Consider the following 20,408-nt stretch of genomic DNA (forward strand, 5'->3'; position numbering starts at 1 on the left):
GCCAAAGAAACTTACTGCAGCAGATGAAAGACACATGCTTACTTCCCTTTGCATTCGGAAGATATCCAGCAGTGCCATCAGCTCAGAATTGGCAGAAAATAGTGGGACCCTGGTGCACCCATCTACTGTCCGGAGAAGTCTGGTCAGAAGTGGCCTTCATGGAAGACTTGCGGCCAAAAAGCCATACCTCCGACGTGGAAACTAGGCCAAGCGACTCAACTATGCACGAAAACACAGGAACTGGGGTGCAGAAAAATGTCAGCAGGTGGTCTGGACTGACGAGTCTCCTCGGTTTTGTATTGAAGTCAATGTTCTTAGAGGATAGCTGCCCTCTGGCTATACCATGGTGCTACCCTACAGAGTGCTGCTGAGGCTACTGTATACCTTTATTGAAAAACAGTGTGTTTTAATTGAGTATTTGGTGACATGAATATATTTAAAAGGATAACTTTAACATTTCACCTTTTATTTTTATTTTCTCCACTGGTGCACACTTCCTAAGTAATGTCAATGCGCTTTTATGACTTCAACTATAACAGGGCTATTCAACTTATAATTTAGAATGGCCTTTGATCAATTCAGAACATCATTTTTTTTAAATCAGCCTAACAATCCCTACAAAAATTCTGATGTTTAGTGCCGAAAAGGAGCCCTCTTTCAATATTCTCCAATGGGAGAATATATTTTCTTGTAGTCCCGCCCAGTAAGTGCTGTCAGTCAATATCACCCAACATCTCCTTTACAGCCAATCAAATCTGTTAAGAGGGGAACAGGGTCGGTCTGCCTGCCTATTGGCTCTTTCATCGCAGAACATAATTTAACATAATGATGTTCAGTGGCAAAGCAAGGGTAATAACTCTCTCGAGGGCAGTCTATATGAGTTTATGGAAGAGATAGTTGCTTTTCTCCTTGATTGCCACCATAAGAAAGAAAACCCATATCTAGCAAAAATTCATGATAAGGAGTTCGTATCAGATGTGTGTTTTTTAGTGACATCTTCAATCAATTCAGTGGACTTAATTTGGGACAACAGGGGAGGGATAAAACAGTTGTTGACATGGTTGAAAAATTGACTTATTTTAAAATAAATGTGCTCTTTTGTCCTTGAGACCAAACAAAACGCTCAATTTCTATACACTTCGCAACTGTATTCAGTCATCATCAGTACAGATCACTCCCATGATGTCAGAGTTTTTAGGTAACTGAAAGCTAACTTTCCAATGAGATTTTATGAGTTTGTGTCCCCACTGAGTGGGGCGGGGGTCATTTGTTATAGGGACCTGTTCTTTACTGATGTGGGGGAGAGAGACTTCTCCGCAAAAGCTAGTCAACTGAGATATGCCATGCCTAAAACGTTTTCAATGTAAAAAATAATAATATTGTCAGAGAAAAGAACTACATGATATAGAACAGAATATCATGCTGGTCAACTGAGATACATTTTTGAAAAAAGATGAAGTTACGTATGTAAAACAAACATTTAATAAAAATGTATTAATGTAATGCAGATCAACTGTGTTATAAGTACAAATGTGTTCCATTATTTAAACAATTTGATGCACTGAATTAAGCTAATCTTAAAGAATTTTAAATGAACTTTTAACAATATGCCATGCATAAAAGGTTTCTATGTTTAAAAAAAAAAAAGAAAAGTTAGTTATTGTTAAATTCAAAATTGATTGAATATATTTTTCTCAGGTGATTTCTTTCAATTTTTTTCCCCATTTTGGCATATTTATTGAAAATGAAATACAGTGATGTACTGGGCCGTACGCACTACCCTCTGTAGTGCCATGAGGTCGGAGGCCGAGCAGTTGCTATACCAGGCGTTGATGCAACATGCTCTCGATGGTGCAGCTGTAGAACTTTGAGGATCTGGTGACCCATGCCAAATCTTTTCAGTCTCCTGAGGGGGAAAAGGTGTTGTCATGCCCTCTTCACGACTGTCTTGGTGGGTTTGGACCATGATAGTTTGTTGGTGATGTGGACACCAAGGAGACTTGGCAATACACTGCCAGGTCTCTGACATCCTTATAGGCTGTCTCATCGTTGTCAGTGACTAGGCCTACCACTGTTGAGTCGTCAGCAAAGTTAATTATGGTGTTGGAGTCATGCTTCGCCACACGGTCGTGGGTGAACAGGGAGTACAGGAGGGGACTAAGCACACACCCCTATGGGGTCCCAGTGTTGAGGATCAGCGTGGCAGATGTGTTGTTGCCTACCCTTACCACCTGGGGGCGGCCTGTCAGGAAGACCAGGATCCAGTTGCAGAAGGAGTTCTTTAGTCCCAGGGTCCTTAGCTTAGTGATGAGCTTTGTGGGCACTATGGTATTGAACACTGAGCTGTAGTGAATGAACAGCATTTTCACATAGGTGTTCCTTTGGTCCAGGTGGGAAAGGGCAGTGTGGAGTGCGATTGAGATTGTGTCATCTGTGGATCTGTTGGAGTTGGTCTAAGGTTTCCGGGATGATGGTGTTGATATGAGTCATGACCAGCCTTTCAAAGCACTTCAAGGCTACTGACATGAGTGCTACGGGGCGGTAGTCATTTAGGCAGGTTACCTTCGCTTCCTTGGGCACAGTGACTACGGTGGTCTGCTTGAAACATGTAGGTATTGCAGACTCGGTCAGGGAGAGGTTGAAAATGTCAGTGAAGACACTTGCCAGTTGGTCCGCGCATGATCTGAGTACACGGCCTGGTAATTCTTCTGGCCCCACAGCCTTGTGAATGTTGACCTGTTTAAAGGTCTTGCTCACATCGGCTACAGAGAGTGTGATCACACAGTCATCCGGAACAGCTGGTGCTCTCGTGCATGCTTGTCTCGAAGCGAGCAAAAAAGGCATTTAGCTCATCTGGTAGGCTTGCTTCACTGGGTAGCTCTAGGCTGGGTTTCCCTTTGTAGACCATAATAGTTTGCAAGCCTTGCCACATCTGATGAGCGTCAGAGCCGGTTTAGTAGGATTCAATCTTAGTCCTGTATTGACGCTTTGCCTGTTTGATGGTTCGTCTGAGGTATAGCAACATTTCTTGTAAGCGTCCGGATTAGTGTCCCGCTCCTTGAAAGCAGCAGCTCTAGCCTTTAGCTCGGTGCGGATGTTGCCTGCAATCCATGGCTTCTGGTTGGGATATGTACACACAGTAACTGTGGGGACGATGTCATCGATGTCATCAATGCACTTATTGATGAAGCCGGCGACTGAGGGGGTATGCTCCTCAATGCCATTGGTTGAATCCCGGAACATATTCAGTCTGTGCTAGCAAAACAGTCTTGTGGCATACCATCCGCGTCATCTGACCACTTTCGTATTGAGCGAGTTACGGGTACTTCCTGGTTTAGTTTTTGCTTGAAAGCAGGAATCAGGAGGAAAGAATTATGGTCAGATTTGCCAAATGGAGGGCGAGGGAGAGCTTTATATGCATCTCTGTGTGTGGAGCAAAGGTGGTCTAGAGGTTTTTTTCTCTGGTTGCACATGTGAAATGCTGGTAGAAATGGATAAAACGGATTTAAGTTTGCCTGCATTAAAGTCCCCGGCCACTAGGAGCGCCGCTTCTAGATGAGCATTTTCTTGTTTGCTTGTGTCCTTGTACAGCTCATTGAGTGCAGTCTTAGTGCCAGCATCGGTTTGTGGTGGTAAATGGATGGCTTTGAATAATGTAGATTAAAACTCTCTTGGTAGATAGTGTATTCTGCTGCTCCAGTTTCAACTGTTCTGCCTTATTATTATTCGACCATGCTGGTCATTTATGAACATTTGAACATCTTGGCCATGTTCTGTTATAATCTCCACCCGGCACAGCCAGAAGAGGACTGGCCACCCCACATAGCCTGGTTCCTCTCTAGGTTTCTTCCTAGGTATTGGGCTTTCTAGGGAGTTTTTCCTAGCCACCGTGCTTCTACACCTGCATTGCTTGCTGTTTGGGGTTTTAGGCTGGGTTTCTGTACAGCACTTTGAGATATCAGCTGATGTACGAAGGGCTATACAAATAAAAAATTTGATTTGATTTATTCTACAGCTTATCATGAGGTACTCTACCTCAGGCGAGTGATACCTCAAGACTTCTTTAATATTCAACATTTCGCACCAGCTGTTATTGACAAATAGAAGCACACACCCACCTACCTCTCGTCTTACCAGACGTAGCTGTTCTATTCTGCCGATTCACGGAAAACCCAAACTGTATATTATCCGTGTCATTCAGCCATGACTCGTTTAAACATAAGATATTACAGTTTTTAATCTCCAGTTGGCAGGATAGTCTCGAACAGAGATCATCAAGTTTATTTTCCAATGATTGCACGTTCGCCAATAGAACGGATGGTAGAGGCGGGTTACTCACTCGCCAAAGAATTCTCACAAGGCACCCCGTATTTCTGTATTTTCTTCACACGAATGATAGGTATTTGAGCCTGGTCTCGAGAAGCAGTCTATAATTTGCATCAGACTCATTAAGTAAAAAATCTTTGTCCAGTTTGAGGTGAGTAATCACTGTTCTGATATCCAGAAGATATTTTCGGTTATAAGATATGGTAGCAGCAACATTATGTACAAATAAGTTACAAACAATAGGAGAAAAAAAATTGCAGTCGGTTAGGAGCCCGTAAAACTACAGCCATCCCCTCCGGTGCCATTACTCCAGTGACTTGTTGCAAGCAGGATGGATTTTAAATATATATTTTATTCTGTACAGGCTTCCTTTTCACTCAATTAGGTTAGTATTGTGGAGTAACACCAATGTTGTTGATCCATCCTCAGTTGTATCCTATCCACAGCCATTAAACTCTAACTGTTTTAAAGCCATCATTGGCCTTATGGTGAAATCCCTGAGCGGTTTCCTTTCTCACCGGCACCTGAGTTAGGAAGGACACCTGTGTAACGGTCGTCGTATGAAGAAGGTGTGGACCAAAGCGCAGCGTGGTACGTGTTCATGATGTTTTATTTACTGAACACTGAAATACAAAATAACAAAAACGAAACAGTCCTGTAAGGTGCAGAAAACACTAAACAGAAAATAACTACCCACAAATCATAGTGGGAAAACAGGCTACCTAAGTATGGTTCTCAATCAGAGACAACGATCGACAGCTGCCTCTGATTGGGAACCATACCAGGTCAAACACAGAAAGACCTAGAACAAAAACATAGTGTGCCCACCCCAACTCACACCCTGACCAAACTAAAACAGAGACATAAAAAAGGAACTAAGGTCAGGACGTGACAACCTGTCTCTTTGTAGGGACTGGGTGTATTGATACACCATACAAAGTGTAATTAATAACTTCACCATGCTCAAAGGGATATTCAATGTCTTTTTTATTTGATCCCATCTACCAATAGGTGCCCTTCTTATGGAGGCATTGGAAAACCTCCCTGGTCTTTGTTGTTGAATCTGTGTTTGAAATTAACTGCTCAACTGAGGGACCTTACAGATAATTGGGGTAGAGAGATGAGGTAGTCATTCAAAAATCACAAACACTATTATTGCACACAGAGTGAGTCCATGCATCGTATTATGTGATTTGTTAACTTAGGGCTAGGCGTCCCGCCAGAGGGACACCTGTTGACAACTTCCGGTGAAATTGGAGGACGTGCAATTCAAATAAATAATCAAACAAATTATGGATATTAAACATTTAGGTACATACAAGTGTCTTATATCGGTTAAAAGCTTAAAATCTTGTTAATCTAACTGCATTGTCCGATTTACAATAGGCTTTACAGCGAAAGCATGAAATGCGATTGTTTGAGGACATCAAAATATTTTTCAACCAGCACAGGTTTCATAAATTCACAAATAGCGATTAAATATTCACTTACTTTTAGAAAATCTTCCTCTGATTTGCATTCCAAATGGTTCCAGCTACAGCATGTAGTGTCGCTTTGTTAGATGAAATCCTTTATAAAATCCTTTATATCCCAAAAAGTCTGTTTAGTTGGCGCCATCTGTTTGAGTAATCCACTCGTTCAGCATGCAGAGAAAGGAATCCAACAATCTACCGCTAAACTTTATTAAGACAAGTCAAAATACATTTCTATTCAATCCTCAGGTACCCTAAAATGTAATTAAACTATAATATTTCATACGGAAATAAGTATTTTCAATTGGAAAGAGATATTAGCAGTTGTGCGTCATCTTCATCGTGCTTGCACAGACTGATTTCCAACTCTGAGTCCCAGTACTAAAACTCATAATTCTTCCTCGTTTTCAAAGAAACAAGCCTGAAACCTTGAACAGACTGTTGACATCTAATGGAAACCATAGGAATTGGAATCTGGATTTTGATATGCCCCTATACTTTCCATTGTAAGAGCATGGAAACACAAAAAAAACAGTTCCGGTTGGTTTTTCTTTTGGATTTTCTCCTACCATATCCATTGTGTTTATAGTCTCATACATTCTTTTTTAACATTTCTACAATCTTTAAAGTGTTTTCTATCCAATGGTACCAATTATATGCATATCCTGGCTTCTGGGCCTGAGTAACAGGCAGTTTACTTTGGGCACATCAGTCAGGCGGAAATTTAGTTAAAAGGACCCTAGCCTGAAGAAGTTCTTGAATGTATTTAAGCTTGCCATAACAAAGCGGTTGAACAGTTAACTTTTTAAAATTATATACATAATTCCACTTTGACATTATGGGGTATTGTGTGTAGGCCAGTGACCAAAAATGTCAATTTAATCCATTTTAAATTCAGGCTTTAACATAACAAAATGTGGAAAAGGTCAAGGGGGTGTGAATACTTTCTGAAGGCACTGTAGAAAATAATGTGATGCTGCTTGGTTAACTGAGACATTCCATGCAAAATAGGTGTCATATTTGTAAATAAAAACAAAAGATGAAGATATGTACAGTTGAAGTCGGAACTTTACATACACTTAGGTTGGAGCCATTAAAACTCGTTTTTCAACCACTCTACAAATTTCTTGTTAACAAACTATAGTTTTGGAAAGTCGGATAGGACATCTACTTTGTGCATGACACAAGTCATTTGTCCAACAATTGTTTACAGACAGATTATTTCACTTTAAATGTACTGTATCACAATTCCAGTGGGTCAGAAGTTTACATACACTATGTTGACTGTGCCTTTAAACAGCTTGGAATATTCCAGTTAATGATGTCATGACTTTAGAAGCTTCTGATTGACATCATTTGAGTCAATTGGAGGTGAACCTGTGGATGTATTTCAAGGCCTACCTTCAAACTCAGTGTCTCTTTGCTTGACGCCATGGGAAAATCCAAAGAAATCAGAAGAAAAAAAATTGTAGACCTCCACAAAACTGGTTCATCCTTGGGAGCAATTTCCAAACGCCTGAAGGTACCACGTTCATCTGTACAAACAGTAGTACGCAAATATAAACACATGGGACCACGCAGCCGTCATACCACTCAGAAAGGAGACGCGTTCTGTCTCTTAGAGATTAACGTACTTTGGTATGAAAAGTGCAAATCAATACCAGAACAACAGAAAAGGACCTTGTGAAGATGCTGGAGGAAACAGGTACAAAAGTATCTATATCCTCAGTAAAACGAGTCCTATATCGACATAACCTGAAAGGCCGCTCAGCAAGGAAGAAGCCTCTGCTCCAAAACCGTCATAAAAAAGCCAGACTACAGTTTGCAACAGCACATGGGGACAAAGATCGTACTTTTTGGAGAAATGTCCTCTGGTTTGATGAAGCAAACATATAATTGTTTGGCCATAATGACCATCGTTATGTTTGGAGGAAAAAGGGGGAGGCTTGCAAGCCGAAGAACACCCTTCCAACCGTGACACACGCGGGTGGCAGCATCATGTTGTGGGGATGCTTTGCTGCTGGAGGGACTTGTGCACTTCACAAAATAGATGGCATCATGAGGCAGGAAAATTGTGGATATATTGAAACAACATATCAAGACGTCAGTCAGGAAGTTAAAGCTTGGTCACAAATGGGTCTTCCAAATGGACATTGACCCCAAGCATACTTCCAAAGTTGTGGCAAAATGGCTTAAAGACAACAAAGTCAAGGTATTGGAGTGGCCATCACAAAGCCCTGACCTCAATCCTATAGAAAATGTGTGGTTAGAACTGAAAAAGGAGGCCTTTAAACTTGACTCAGTTACACCAGCTCTGTCAGGAGGAATGGGCCAAAATTCACCCAACTTATTGTGGGAAGCTTGTGGAAGGCTACCCAAAACGTTTGACCCAAGTGAAACAATTTAAAGGCAATGCTACCAAATGCTAATTGAGTGTATGTAAACTTCTGACCCACTGGGAATGTGATGAAAGAAATAAAAGCTGAAATAAATGATGATGTTTAATTTTAAAGACAAACTGAACACTAAAATACAAAAACAATAAACGTAACGTGAATAACCAAAAATAGTACCGTGTGGTGAAAAACACAGACACGGAAACAAACACCCACAAACAAACCCAGGCTACCTAAGTATGATTCTCAATCAGAGACAACTAATGACACCTGCCTCTGATTGAGAACCATACTAGGCAGAAACATAGAAATCCCAAAATCATAGAAAAACAAACATAGACTGCCCACCCCAACTCACGCCCTGACCATACTAAATAACGACAAAACAAAGGAAATAAAGGTCAGAAACGTGACACTCTCCACTATTATTCTGACATTTCACATTCTTAAAATAAAGTGGTGATCCTAACTGACCTAAAACAGGGAATTTTTACTAGGATTAAATGTGAATAAGGAATTGTGTAAAACTGAGTTCAAATGTATTTGGCTAAGGTGTATGTAAACTTCCGACTTCAATTGTATCTTAAAAGGACAGGAAAGTTTCAAATGAATGTGATGTAGATAAACTGTTACAAATGTGTTCCATTATTTAAACAATTTGATGCACTGAATTAAGCTAATCTGAACGCACTTAATATGAACTTTTAGCAACATTTAATTTTAATAAAAGTGCTTCATAAGATTATAATGGTGTTGAATGTTTTTTTTATACCGGTTTTGGGAATAGTAATCCCATGTAGAAAATGTCTGCCCTCCTATAAATAACCTTTTTCATATCTGGCCCCCGTAAGAATATAGTTGAATGGCTCTGAACTATAAGGTGTTTGTTTTTTTATCTCCTAGCTGTGCCATTTAGGAACTAGAGCAAGCACATTTGTTTGGTTTGGAGCACAACCCTGCCTCCCCGCCATCAGACACTTATTGTAGTTTAAGCAATTCAAAAATTGCTAATTTTAAAATCGAAATCTGGGTCCGTTGGGCATCATTTGAAAGCTTGTTCTATTGCCAACATAACTAGCTAAGTTATAAAATATGATCATACAGTGTTAGGCTTTCAAAAGTAAATTCAGAGAAACATATCGTTATTTTGTTGCGCATAGAAAGGAGTCATGATTCAGGTGCGTGCATTCACAATAGACAAACAGGCTCATTCTGTTCAGAACAACCCAGGGTATGATGCCATGTCATCTATTAACTGTACATCAAACATAGTGGTCAGAAACATTGACACTGTATATGGCATGAGTTTTATGATATGCACATTTGGACTCACGGTTGTTTGGCTTGCTTGCAGGACATCAAAGCGGTATTTATTATAATACTCAACATCGCATCTTTCAAAATACATTGAGTCCTCTTATTTACAGCATTTCCCTCACTCAGACAACAAAACATTTGCAAAAGTTGTCCAATTAGTGGGAGGGATGGGGGCAACTTATTGTTGCTTGCTTTGCTCAGTCAAAACCCATACAGCGATGTGGAGCTTAGTGCCTGAGCTCTGACGTCATGTATAGCATGTTACTGTACAGCCACTGTATTCCAATTTAGGCGCTTATCAGTGCCCAAATCTGCCATTCAACCCTTATGAGGGTACAAGTGTACAGGGCTACAGTGAGTTATGTTGCAACTGAAAATAGTCAAACTGATCATTCAAATGATTTAATTTGACTTAATCATATAAACACTTAATAAATGAGAGATGGAATCTCTTGCTTAGGTTAGACATATCTTAATCAGACACACGCTAAGTTGTCTTTCCACTGTGTAGAAATGCTGTTGAATGGATAAAATATGTGCACTGCTGTGGACTCCATAGTGTATATATTGATAGCTCTAACCTTAATTACAGTACATTCAATAGAAATCCCACAGGATACCCATGTAGCCTATGTGGCTATTATAAGTGTTAAAAAGTCAATGGTATTTCAAGCCTAAATGTATGTCTCGTCTTCTGACGATGGTTGTGATTTCTTGAAAGTAGGGCAGAATAAGCTGTCTTTTCCAAATTAATGGTCTGTCTTTCCCAACGATTTTTGAGAAAACATTTTTTAGAAACATGTTGTTAGTGGTGTGAATAAGGTAGTAAAACTAGACTTTAATTTGTATTTTGCCTTGTTGGGTCGGCGTGTTTCTCACTCAAGTGCACGAGAGCAACCTGATCCCACAGTGGTAGTCCATTGTGAGTGAGTCTGAAGGGCTCTAATAACAACCACTTAAAAGAGACATCACATGGAGGTTGTCATCGTTTCCCTCAGGCACAGGGAAACTACAGGGCATTTATAGGTGAAACCACACACACTCTACATGCCATGTGTTAAAAGAGGGCCTTTCTTTGTTAAAATCTAAAATTGATCGAATAATCTCATAGTGCTTGATGATTTCGTGGACAGAAACGTGGATATCAATAAAATTGTGATTGACACTTATTCTGTTAAGTTTACTACTTATGGAAGTTGTTATGAGGTCTTATATCAGACATACATTTACAAAATGAGTGTAATGCGTTGTTACTGAGCTCTCAACTCTGAACTCAACTTGTATATGAAATCATAAATGTGTCATAACAATTATTAACATTTTTTGTTGTTGTTGCAAAGAACAGGCCTCTCCCATAACCTACAATGTCACAATGAGCGAATCTCACTCAAAATGTCTATTTTTCATCATATTTCCATCAATCTGACATTATTAGATCATAAATAGTGCTGCATGTAAAGCTGACCAGAGGATATGGAGACTTTAACCACATATCACTGTTTATACACACAAAAAGAACCCTGTGGTTGGCTACATCCTCTTAGAACCAACCATTATTTTACTTAGTTAGGTCTTAAATGTGCACTCACTTATTTTAGGGGTTGGATTGTGACCTTACTACAGGTCATCTATTGGTCACTCAAAGCAGGAAAGAAAGGGCTCTCCAGGACGCCCTTTGGAACCTAAGTACAAGTGTATTTTCTGAAATATTTGGTACAACCCATTGCTGTGAATCACCTTAATTTTAATTTACAAGAAAGCACCGTAATGTGAACATTATAAACATATGTGATCTATGGATTTCTGGGGTAGATATCTGTGTCTCTATGGAGTCTAGACCTCATGATGATGCCTGCTCAGAGTTTCTCTCCTCTGTAGCCAAGACCTACCTAGACCTATGGTCTACCCATGAAACATATCCCATGGTCATGACAAGTTCTCGAGGCCTTCTCATTCATCAGCTCTGGATAGTCCTCCAGGCATGATTCATCCATTTCCTCCTGACCCATTTTCAACATTTGCTTTGGATGTAGCATACTGCAGTCTGTGTCCCCAGCTTACAAGTCCATGCCATAAATATGAGATTTATGTTGGACCCCATGAGAAGTGGAATGGGGTTATTCAGTTTCCTCAGCTCTTACGACGGTTTGGTTTCAACTCTCCTTTGTCTCAGATTTTTTCCCATAAATCTAAAACATAGTACAGAAATCTGACATTGGGATTCATAGCATTGTATTGTATTGATGACAGAGCATCATTACAGTGAAGTTCTACAGACAGACTAATTAGACTTTAGGATGATGGCATTTTTATACAATGTAGTTAGTTATTGGTTTAAGTAGAAGTCTTTTGATGGCTGTTTCTTCTGTGACAGTTTCAACTCTGCCTTATGGAAGTCCCCTCTGCTTTTATGGTCAAGTGAATGTCTCCTTCTACATGTGTGATGATTAGTGGTGTGTTCCCCATGAGAACATTACTGTCTGTTGTGTGTCTGTCAGGATCTGGAGGCTGGCTGGGACAGGTTGCCAGGAGAGAAGGTCCTGCAGGATATAAGGGAGAAGAGAGGGCAGGAGAGGCGTCTCCAAGAGATCCAGCTGCAGCTAGAGCTGCTGGGCCAGGGCCAAGAAATGACTGTGAGTTCAAAGCAGCCACACACGCACACCACAGCGCGCACACACACACACGCACATTTATATACAATCACTAATACACACATATGATCAAAGTGGACCATTGACTCCACAGTGGGAATTCCACATGCACAGATATGCATGCACACGCACTGACACAATTCATATAGTTTGTAGGGGAATTGAAAAGAGCCTTATCACTGCTGACAAAAATGTCACAGGGCATTGGGCAATTAACCTCAGATTATGCATTACATTAAGCAAGTCATTATTTTATTGCACTGTGCCTAGAATTATAGGTAGCTGCCAAAATAAAGGAAACACTTGAGCCAATGAGGGATACCACACAGGTGTGGCTCGTGAGCAATTAAAACATCCCATCATGCTTAGGGTCATGTATAAAAATGCCCAGTTTCCCAATATGTTGGCTACCATGGCTAGAAGAGATCTCAGTGACTATGAAAGAGGGGTCTCAAAGGAGCATATGAGGTTTAAAGGGTGTGTCAGTCACCAGATTTCAAACCAATTGAACACTTATGTGAGATTCTGGAGCGCCGCCTGAGAAAGCGGTTTCCACCACCATCAACAACACACTAAATTATGGAATTGTTTGTTGAATAATGGTGTCGCACCCCACCAATAGAGTTCCAGACACTTGTAGAATCTATTCCAAGGTGCATTGAAGCTGTCCTGGAGGCATCGTGGTGCCCAACACCCTATTAAGACCCTTTATGTTGGTGTTTCCTTTATTTTGTCAGTTACCTGTAAATCCAATGACTTTGTTTTTAATGCTGTATCACTTTTTATTTCTTTAATGGCCTTATTTATGAATTCTGAACACATTTTACTCTTCATTTGGGAACTCGTTAATTCCATTGATTGTCTGTGCCCAAGGTTCCTTTTTAGTGTTTAATGGCTCACTGCAATTCTTCCCTCAAATTCTATTCCCCCAATGTCCCCTGGAAACAATTGAGCATGGCCTCATTCTGGGACTCTGTAGAGTTACAATCACAACTGGCAAAAATTCTGGTTTCTAGGGACAAAAACACATGAACACAGGAATGTACCTGCAACAAAGGGTGATGGATTTGTTTCCTCCATCCACTGACATTTGTGACTTTAATTTATTGTGTAGCAAAAGAGGGCATCAGCCGTCGATGTGGCAGCTCTTTACAACCCCACACAATATGGCCTTCTGGGGTACCTGCCTCATCCCCATTTGGTAGTATGGATGTTTTTTTTGTAGGTGTTACTTTCGGAGTCTATGAAATATGCCTTGATCTCATTTAGGGCTACCACTTTACCAACTGGTTGTACACTTTGCCATGGTGAACCACAACTCAACTTATCCATGCTTAATTAAAGCATCAGTAGACATTATTATGCTAAAAAATTAAAGTTCCAATGCAGCCATTTTTATCTCAATATCAAATCATTTCTGGGTAACAATTAAGTACCTTGCTGTGATTGTTTTAAATTAAAATAGCAAAAAATAGCTTCATACCAAAGGGCAACTAGGAAATAACACATATAGAATTATGTAGTAACCAACAAAGTGTAGAATCAAATCAAATATATTTTATATCTGAGATTCTTCAAAGTAGTCATCCTTTGCCTTGATGACAGCTTTGCACACTCTTGGTATTCTCTCAACCAGCTTCATGAGGTAGTCACCTGGAATGCAATTCAGCTAACAGGTGTAAATGTATTAAGGAAAGTAATTCCACAATTCAGTTGAGCCAATCGGTTGTGTTGTGACAAGGTAGGGTTGGTATACAGAAGGTAGCCCTATTTGGTAAAAGGCAAAGTCTTTGGCAAGAACAGCTCAAATAAACAAAGAGAAATGACAATCCATCATTTCTTTAAGCCCTGAAGGTCAATACGGAAAATTGTGCAATGCGGAATATTTCAATACGGAAAATTTCAAGTGCAGTCGCAAAAACCATCAAGTGCTATGATGAAACTGTCTCTCATGAGGACCGCCACAGGAAAGGAAGACCCAGAGTTACCTCTGCTGCAGAGGATAAGTTCATTAGAGTTAACTGCACCTCAGATTGCAGCCCAAATAAATACTTCAAAGTTCAAGTAACAGACACATCTCAACATCAACTGTTCAGAGGAGACTACGTGAATCAGGCCTTCATGGTCGAATTGCTACAAAGAAACCACTACTAAAGGACACCAATTAGAAGAAGAGACTTGTTTGGGCCAAAAAACACGAGCAATGGACATTAGACCTTTGGAAATCTGTCCTTTGATTTTTGCTTCCAACAAGTTGTGTCTTTGTGAGACGCAGAGTAGGTGAATGGATGACCTCCACATGTGTGGTTCCCACCATAAAGCATGAAGGAGGAGCTGTGATGGTGTGGGGGTGCTTTGCTGGTGACACTGTCTGTGATTTATTTATAATTCAAGACACACTTAACCAGCATGGCTACCACAGCATCCCATCTGGTTTGCGTTTAGTGGGACTGTTATTTGTTTTTCAACAGGACAATGACCCAAAACACACCCCAGGTTGTGTAAGGACTATTTGACCAAGAAGGAGAGTGATGCACTGCTGCATCAGATGACCCGGCCTCCACAATCACCCAATCTCAACCCAATTGAGATGGTTTGGGATGAGTTGGACTGCAGAGTGAAGGGAAAGCACCAAAGAAGTGCTCAGCATATGTGGAAACTCCTTCAAGACTGTTGGAAAAGCATTCCAGGTGACTACCTCATTAAGCTGGTTGAGAGAATGCCAAGAGTGCAAAGCTGTCATCAAGGCAAAGGGTGACTACTTTGAAGAATCTAAAATCTAAAATATATTTTGATTTAGCACTTTCTGGGTTACTACATGATTCTATATGTGTTGTTTCATAGTTGTAATGTCTTCACTATTATTCTACAACGTAAAAATACAGAAAACCCTGGAATGACTGGTACTGTATATATAACACAGGAAAATCACTTTTTGACTACAGTGGGCCTCTAAGTTAACCACACTCTAAATTATATTATAAGATAAAAAGTCTGTTTTAGCCTCATTTGTGCAGAACAAATTGGATTTTATGTTAGCTAATTAAAGCCAAATCATCTGGAGGATACTATCATTATGAAAACCACCACCTAAACAACAACATGATTCTGTTCTCAGACTAGATTTATGTGTTCTACATCTCGATTTACCCCTAAACTAATCAGAACCCACTCATTTAGGTGTTGTAAGAGTATGGTTCTAGAGTTTGATTGTATTGGTCAGAAATGGAAACAAGCGTATAGGGAGTCTAGGTTCACAGCATTGACATGGTGAGTTTGCTTGGTCCAAACTCAGCTGAGTGCTTCATGTTGATGTTCCTGCAGCCTGGTTACAGTTCTTTTGGTACCAGCCAATTGTGTCTTTATTTTGCCATCCATTCTGCAAAGTTATTGCCCTGGTTAATGTGCCAGGAACAAGCCTGTAAAGAGAGGCAACACAAGCTTAATCTAGGGTACTAGGGACCCTGTAAAAACTGGGATAAATCAAAAACATAATTCTGCGTATGCTGCAATGAACTGGAAAATATCTCCCTTCCAGATCAATAGATCCTAAATAAATAGCTTATAACTACCTGGAGCAGTAGCAGTGGCTTCTCCCCCAAGACTTTGTAGAGGGAGGAAAAGAGGTATGCTCTCTCATATTGTTTAGTCTTGAGTCTCTGGAATTCCGCACTTTTTGGAGAGGAGGAAAATCTTAAAAGCTTTGGTGAACTAAATTGTTGATGTAACTCACAGATTAATGACCAGAGACGACCTGTGTCCCATCACATTTGATGGATTTCATTGTGGTTGACAGAATTTTAAGTGATTCAGTCTTATCTGTATGGATCATGGAAAAACACATTCACCCATTTTACTCCAATACAGTGCTATCTATGTATAGGTAACTGCCAAAATAAAGGAAACGCCAACAAAAAGTGTCTTAATGGGGTGTTGGGCCAGAACAGCATGCACATTGGCATAGATTCTAGATAGTGTCTAGAACTTTATTGGAGGGATGCAAGCAATACCATTCTTACTCCCATAAGTGTTAAATTGGGTTGAGATCTGATGACTGAGACAGGCATATGGTTTACATCATTTTTATGCTCATAAAACCATTTAATGACTACTCATGCCCTGTGGATGGGGCATTGCCATCCTTTCGGGGCATAGCCATATTAGCCAAAATAATGGCCAAACTAATGCTCTGCCCAGCATTTATATAGATAACCCTAAGCATGATAGGATGTTAATTGCTGATTTAACTCAGGAACCACACCTGTGTGGATGCACCTGCTTTCAATATACTTTGTATTGCTCAGTTACTTAAGTGTTTCCATTATTTTGGCATTTACTTGTATATGTCATATTCTTGCTTCCTACATTTCTCTGGAATCAGATCTGAGGATTGCTTTATTGGCGTCAGTGAAGCTTCCCTGTTCCAAATTCTCCTGACCCCCCAACTCCTCTCTCATCGAAGTCTTTAATTTCTCCCACCTTCTGTTCCCAATCTTGCTGGAATGCCTCTGTATCATGTTGATATACATCGTCTCATTCATTTATTATGACCATCTATTGGTCCATTGTGTGATGACCCCCCCCCCCCCCCCCTTCTGAGTTTCTCAGTAACAAAAATATAAAAAGTACACTTGTTGAGACGTGATAACCCTGCTCTTCAGCTGTCTGCAACAGGGCAAGCTAAAATGTTATTCCCACACCCTCTTCTGGCTCTGTCCCAATATCAACAGTATGAGGAAGCACAATCACAGAATTTACAGTAAGACAGGATACATCCAATGGGGCACTCCTCATTTTATCACTAATACATCATTAATACTGTCATTAGCCATTGTCTCAGATTTTATAAATGACAATCCAAAGGCCATGTTTATACACACACTTACACTTTTGACAAAAAATATTAGATGTTAGATCTCTGTGAAGTATTGTTGTAGTTGATATATTTTTCACACAGTAGTTGTTGACAGACTAGTACAGGCTCAGACTGTGCTGATTAGAAAATAAGCCTGTCGTATGTGGAATGTGTTTGCTCTGGGCAGGTGGAGGTATGAGGGAAGGGAGTAGCTAGAGGCTATGGCTCTGACACATCGTGGGTGGAAGGCTGGCTCTGCTGTCAGAGACCTGTTATGCTCAGTATTCAGGTGGTGTAGTATATGGGCTCTTTGTTCTGACAATCTGGTAGTTTCATAACAGTTTTCCACATAAGAGCGGTCAAGCTTTCCAGAAAGGCCTGTTTTTCTGTGTCTGTGGGGAGGAAAGCACAGGAATGTGAATGACGGGTGCTGCTGCACACTGCACTGCTACACACCCTGGATGAGTATAAAAAATGATTATATGTGTATATATATAAACTCAGCAACAAAAGAAACGTCAACTGCATTTATTTTCAGCAAACTTAACATGTGTAAATATTTGTATGAACATAAAAAGATTCAACAACTGAGACACAAACTGAACAAGCTCCACAGACAGGTGACTAACAGAAATGGAATAATGTGTCCCTGAAGAAAGGGGGGGGGTCAAAATCAAAAGTAACAGTCAATATCTGGTGTGGCCACCAGCTGCATTAAGTAATGCAGTGCATCTCCTCCTCATGGACTGCACCAGATTTGCCAGTTCTTGCTGTGAGATGTTACCCCAGTCTTCCACCAAGGTACCTGCAAGTTCCCTGACATTTCTGGGGGGAATGGCCCTAGCCCTCACCCTCCGATCCAACAGGTCCCAGACGTGCTCAATGGGATTGAGAGCCAGGCCATGGCAGAACACTGACTTTCCTGTCTTGCAGGAAATCACGCACAGAACGAGCAGTATGGCTGGTGGTATTGTCATGATGGAGGGTCATGCCAGGTTGAGCCTGCAGGAAGGGTACCACATGAGGGAGGAGGATGTCTTCCCTTTAACGCACAGTGTTGAGATTGCCTGAAATGACAACAAGCTCAGTCCGATGATGCTGTGACACCCCGCCCCAGACCATGACGGACCCTCCACCTCCAAATCGTTCCCTCTCCAGAGTACAGGACTCGGTGTAATGCTCATTCCTTCGACGATAAATGCGAATCCAACCATCAGGCTAAACCGCGACTTGTCAGTGAAGAGCACTTTTTGCCAGTCCTGTCTGGTCCAGCGACGGTGGGTTTGTGCCCATAGGCGACGTTGTTGCCGGTGATGTCTGGTGAGGATCTGCCTTACAACAGGCCAACAAGCCCTCAGTCCAGCCTCTATCAGCCTATTGCGGACAGTCTGAGCACTGATGGAGGGATTGTGCTTTCCTGGTGTAACTCGGGCAGTTGTTGTTGCCATCCTGTACCTGTCCCGCAGGTGTGATGTTCAGATGTACCGATCCTGTGCAGGTGTTGTTACACGTGGTCTGCCACTGTGAGGACGATCACCTGTCCATCCTGTCTCCCTGCAGCGCTGTCTTAGACGTCTCACAGTACGGACATTGCAATTTATTGCCCTGGCCACATCTGCAGTCCTCATGCCTCCTTGCAGCATGCCTAAGGCACATTCACGCAGATGAGCAGGGACCCTGGACATCTTTCTTTTGGTGTTTTTCAGAGTCAGTAGAAAGGCCTCTTTAGTGTCCTAAGTCTTCATAACTGTGACCTTAAATGCCTAATTGCCTAAGTTGTTTGTGTCTTAACGACCGTTCCACAGGTGCATGTTCATTAATTGTTTATGGTTCATTGAACAAGCATGGGAAACAGTGTTTTAAATCCTTTACAATGAAGATCTGTGAATTTATTGGGATTTTTACGAATTATCTTTGAAAGACAGGTTCCAGAATATATATATAACTCTGTTGATGTGCTCTTGAGCAAGGCACTTAACCCTAATTGCTCCTGTAAGTTGCTCTGGATAGGAGTGTCTGCTAAATTACTAAAATGTAGGAGGGGAGGATTCTCCCTGAATCTAATTCTGACTTACTCAGAGTGGGTTTGTTTTGGGCTCTGGCCAAGTGGCCACTGCCTACCACTGGGCGAGACATCTAATGAAAAATTTTATGGAGCACTTTACCATTTAGCAGAAATTAAACATATTTCCATAAAGACTCTCCTGCCGGAGTGTGAATAAGGCTTACTCACCCTTGTATTCACACCCAAAATACTACAGTTCTATAGTTCTACAGTCCTTCTGGTCATTATGTAGGTGTAAACCCACTTGAAGCATTTCACTACACTCGCAATAACATCTGCTAACCATGTGTATGTGACCAATCAAATTTGATTTGATATTTACCCGAGTCAGGTCAAAGTGCATCTGTCATAATCTCACTAAACGAGCCATCCCTCAGCAGCCCTCTACTGATGAAGACCAGAAGGGGGCTCCCTGTTGTATCTTATCTGTTGGACTTACAGGAGCAAGTAGGGTTAAGTGCCTTGCTCAAGGGCACATCAACAGATTTTTCACCTAGTTCGTTTGGTGATTCAAATGCCTTCCACAGACCCCCAACCACACACACACTGCTGCTACTCTCTGTTATTGTCTATGCATAGCCACTTTAATAACCCTATCCTCATGTACATAGTTACCTCAATTACCTCGACACCGGTGCCCCGCACTTTGACACATTGACTCTGTACCGATACCCTCTGTGTATAGCCCCGCTATTGTTATTTACTGCTGCTCTTTATCTCTTACTTTATTATTTGTATTTTTCTACATTTTTTGGTATTTTCTGCATTGTTGGTTAAGGGCTTGTAAGTAAGTATTTCACTGTTGTATTCGGCGCATGTGACAATTTTTTTGTTGATTTGATTCAAACCAGTTGACCTTTCGTTTACTGGCCCAACGCTATCCGCTAGGATATCCCAGACCTAACCTTATCCCCAGGCTAAGTTGGCCTTAGTGGGAGTGACCATATAATTATATGGGAGGGAACTTATTAAGTAAAGTATTTGTCCTAATTTAATTTTAGCGAGTCACACATCCCTTTATTAGAGTAGAATTGGCCACAGGTTACTTTGGCTGAAGTAAAAAGTGGAGGTTTGTGACTGAAGCCTGTGCTTGTAACTTGAGCAGTCCACAATGTGGGAAGCTAGCACCGAACCCTGCGTGTACAGGATCTCAACAGTGAGCCCTCCGAGGTGATGTAGTCCAGGCTGGGATTGGGTGGGCTGGCCTGGGCTGGGCTAGGTGAGGTTGGAGGTAGGGGTTGGCTGGAGAATTTGAGGGTGTTGATAGAGGCAACTCTAGTGGGCCACATGTGTGAAGGGGAAGCTATGATCTGTTGACAGATGACG

General features: G+C 41.1%; 1 protein-coding gene across 1 annotated transcript in view; it reads left to right on the forward strand.

Moving 5' to 3' along the window:
• Nucleotides 1-20,408, forward strand: part of fsip1 (fibrous sheath interacting protein 1) — a 64,283-nt gene that overhangs the window by 37,050 nt on the left and 6,825 nt on the right. Inside the window, exon 10 of the mRNA XM_020501084.2 lies at nt 12,010-12,144. Within this exon, the coding sequence (XP_020356673.1) occupies nt 12,010-12,144 (135 nt within the window). The remainder of the gene's footprint in view (nt 1-12,009; nt 12,145-20,408) is intronic.

Source organism: Oncorhynchus kisutch, linkage group LG14, assembly GCF_002021735.2.
Source record: "Oncorhynchus kisutch isolate 150728-3 linkage group LG14, Okis_V2, whole genome shotgun sequence".
Classification (NCBI taxonomy): domain Eukaryota; kingdom Metazoa; phylum Chordata; class Actinopteri; order Salmoniformes; family Salmonidae; genus Oncorhynchus; species Oncorhynchus kisutch.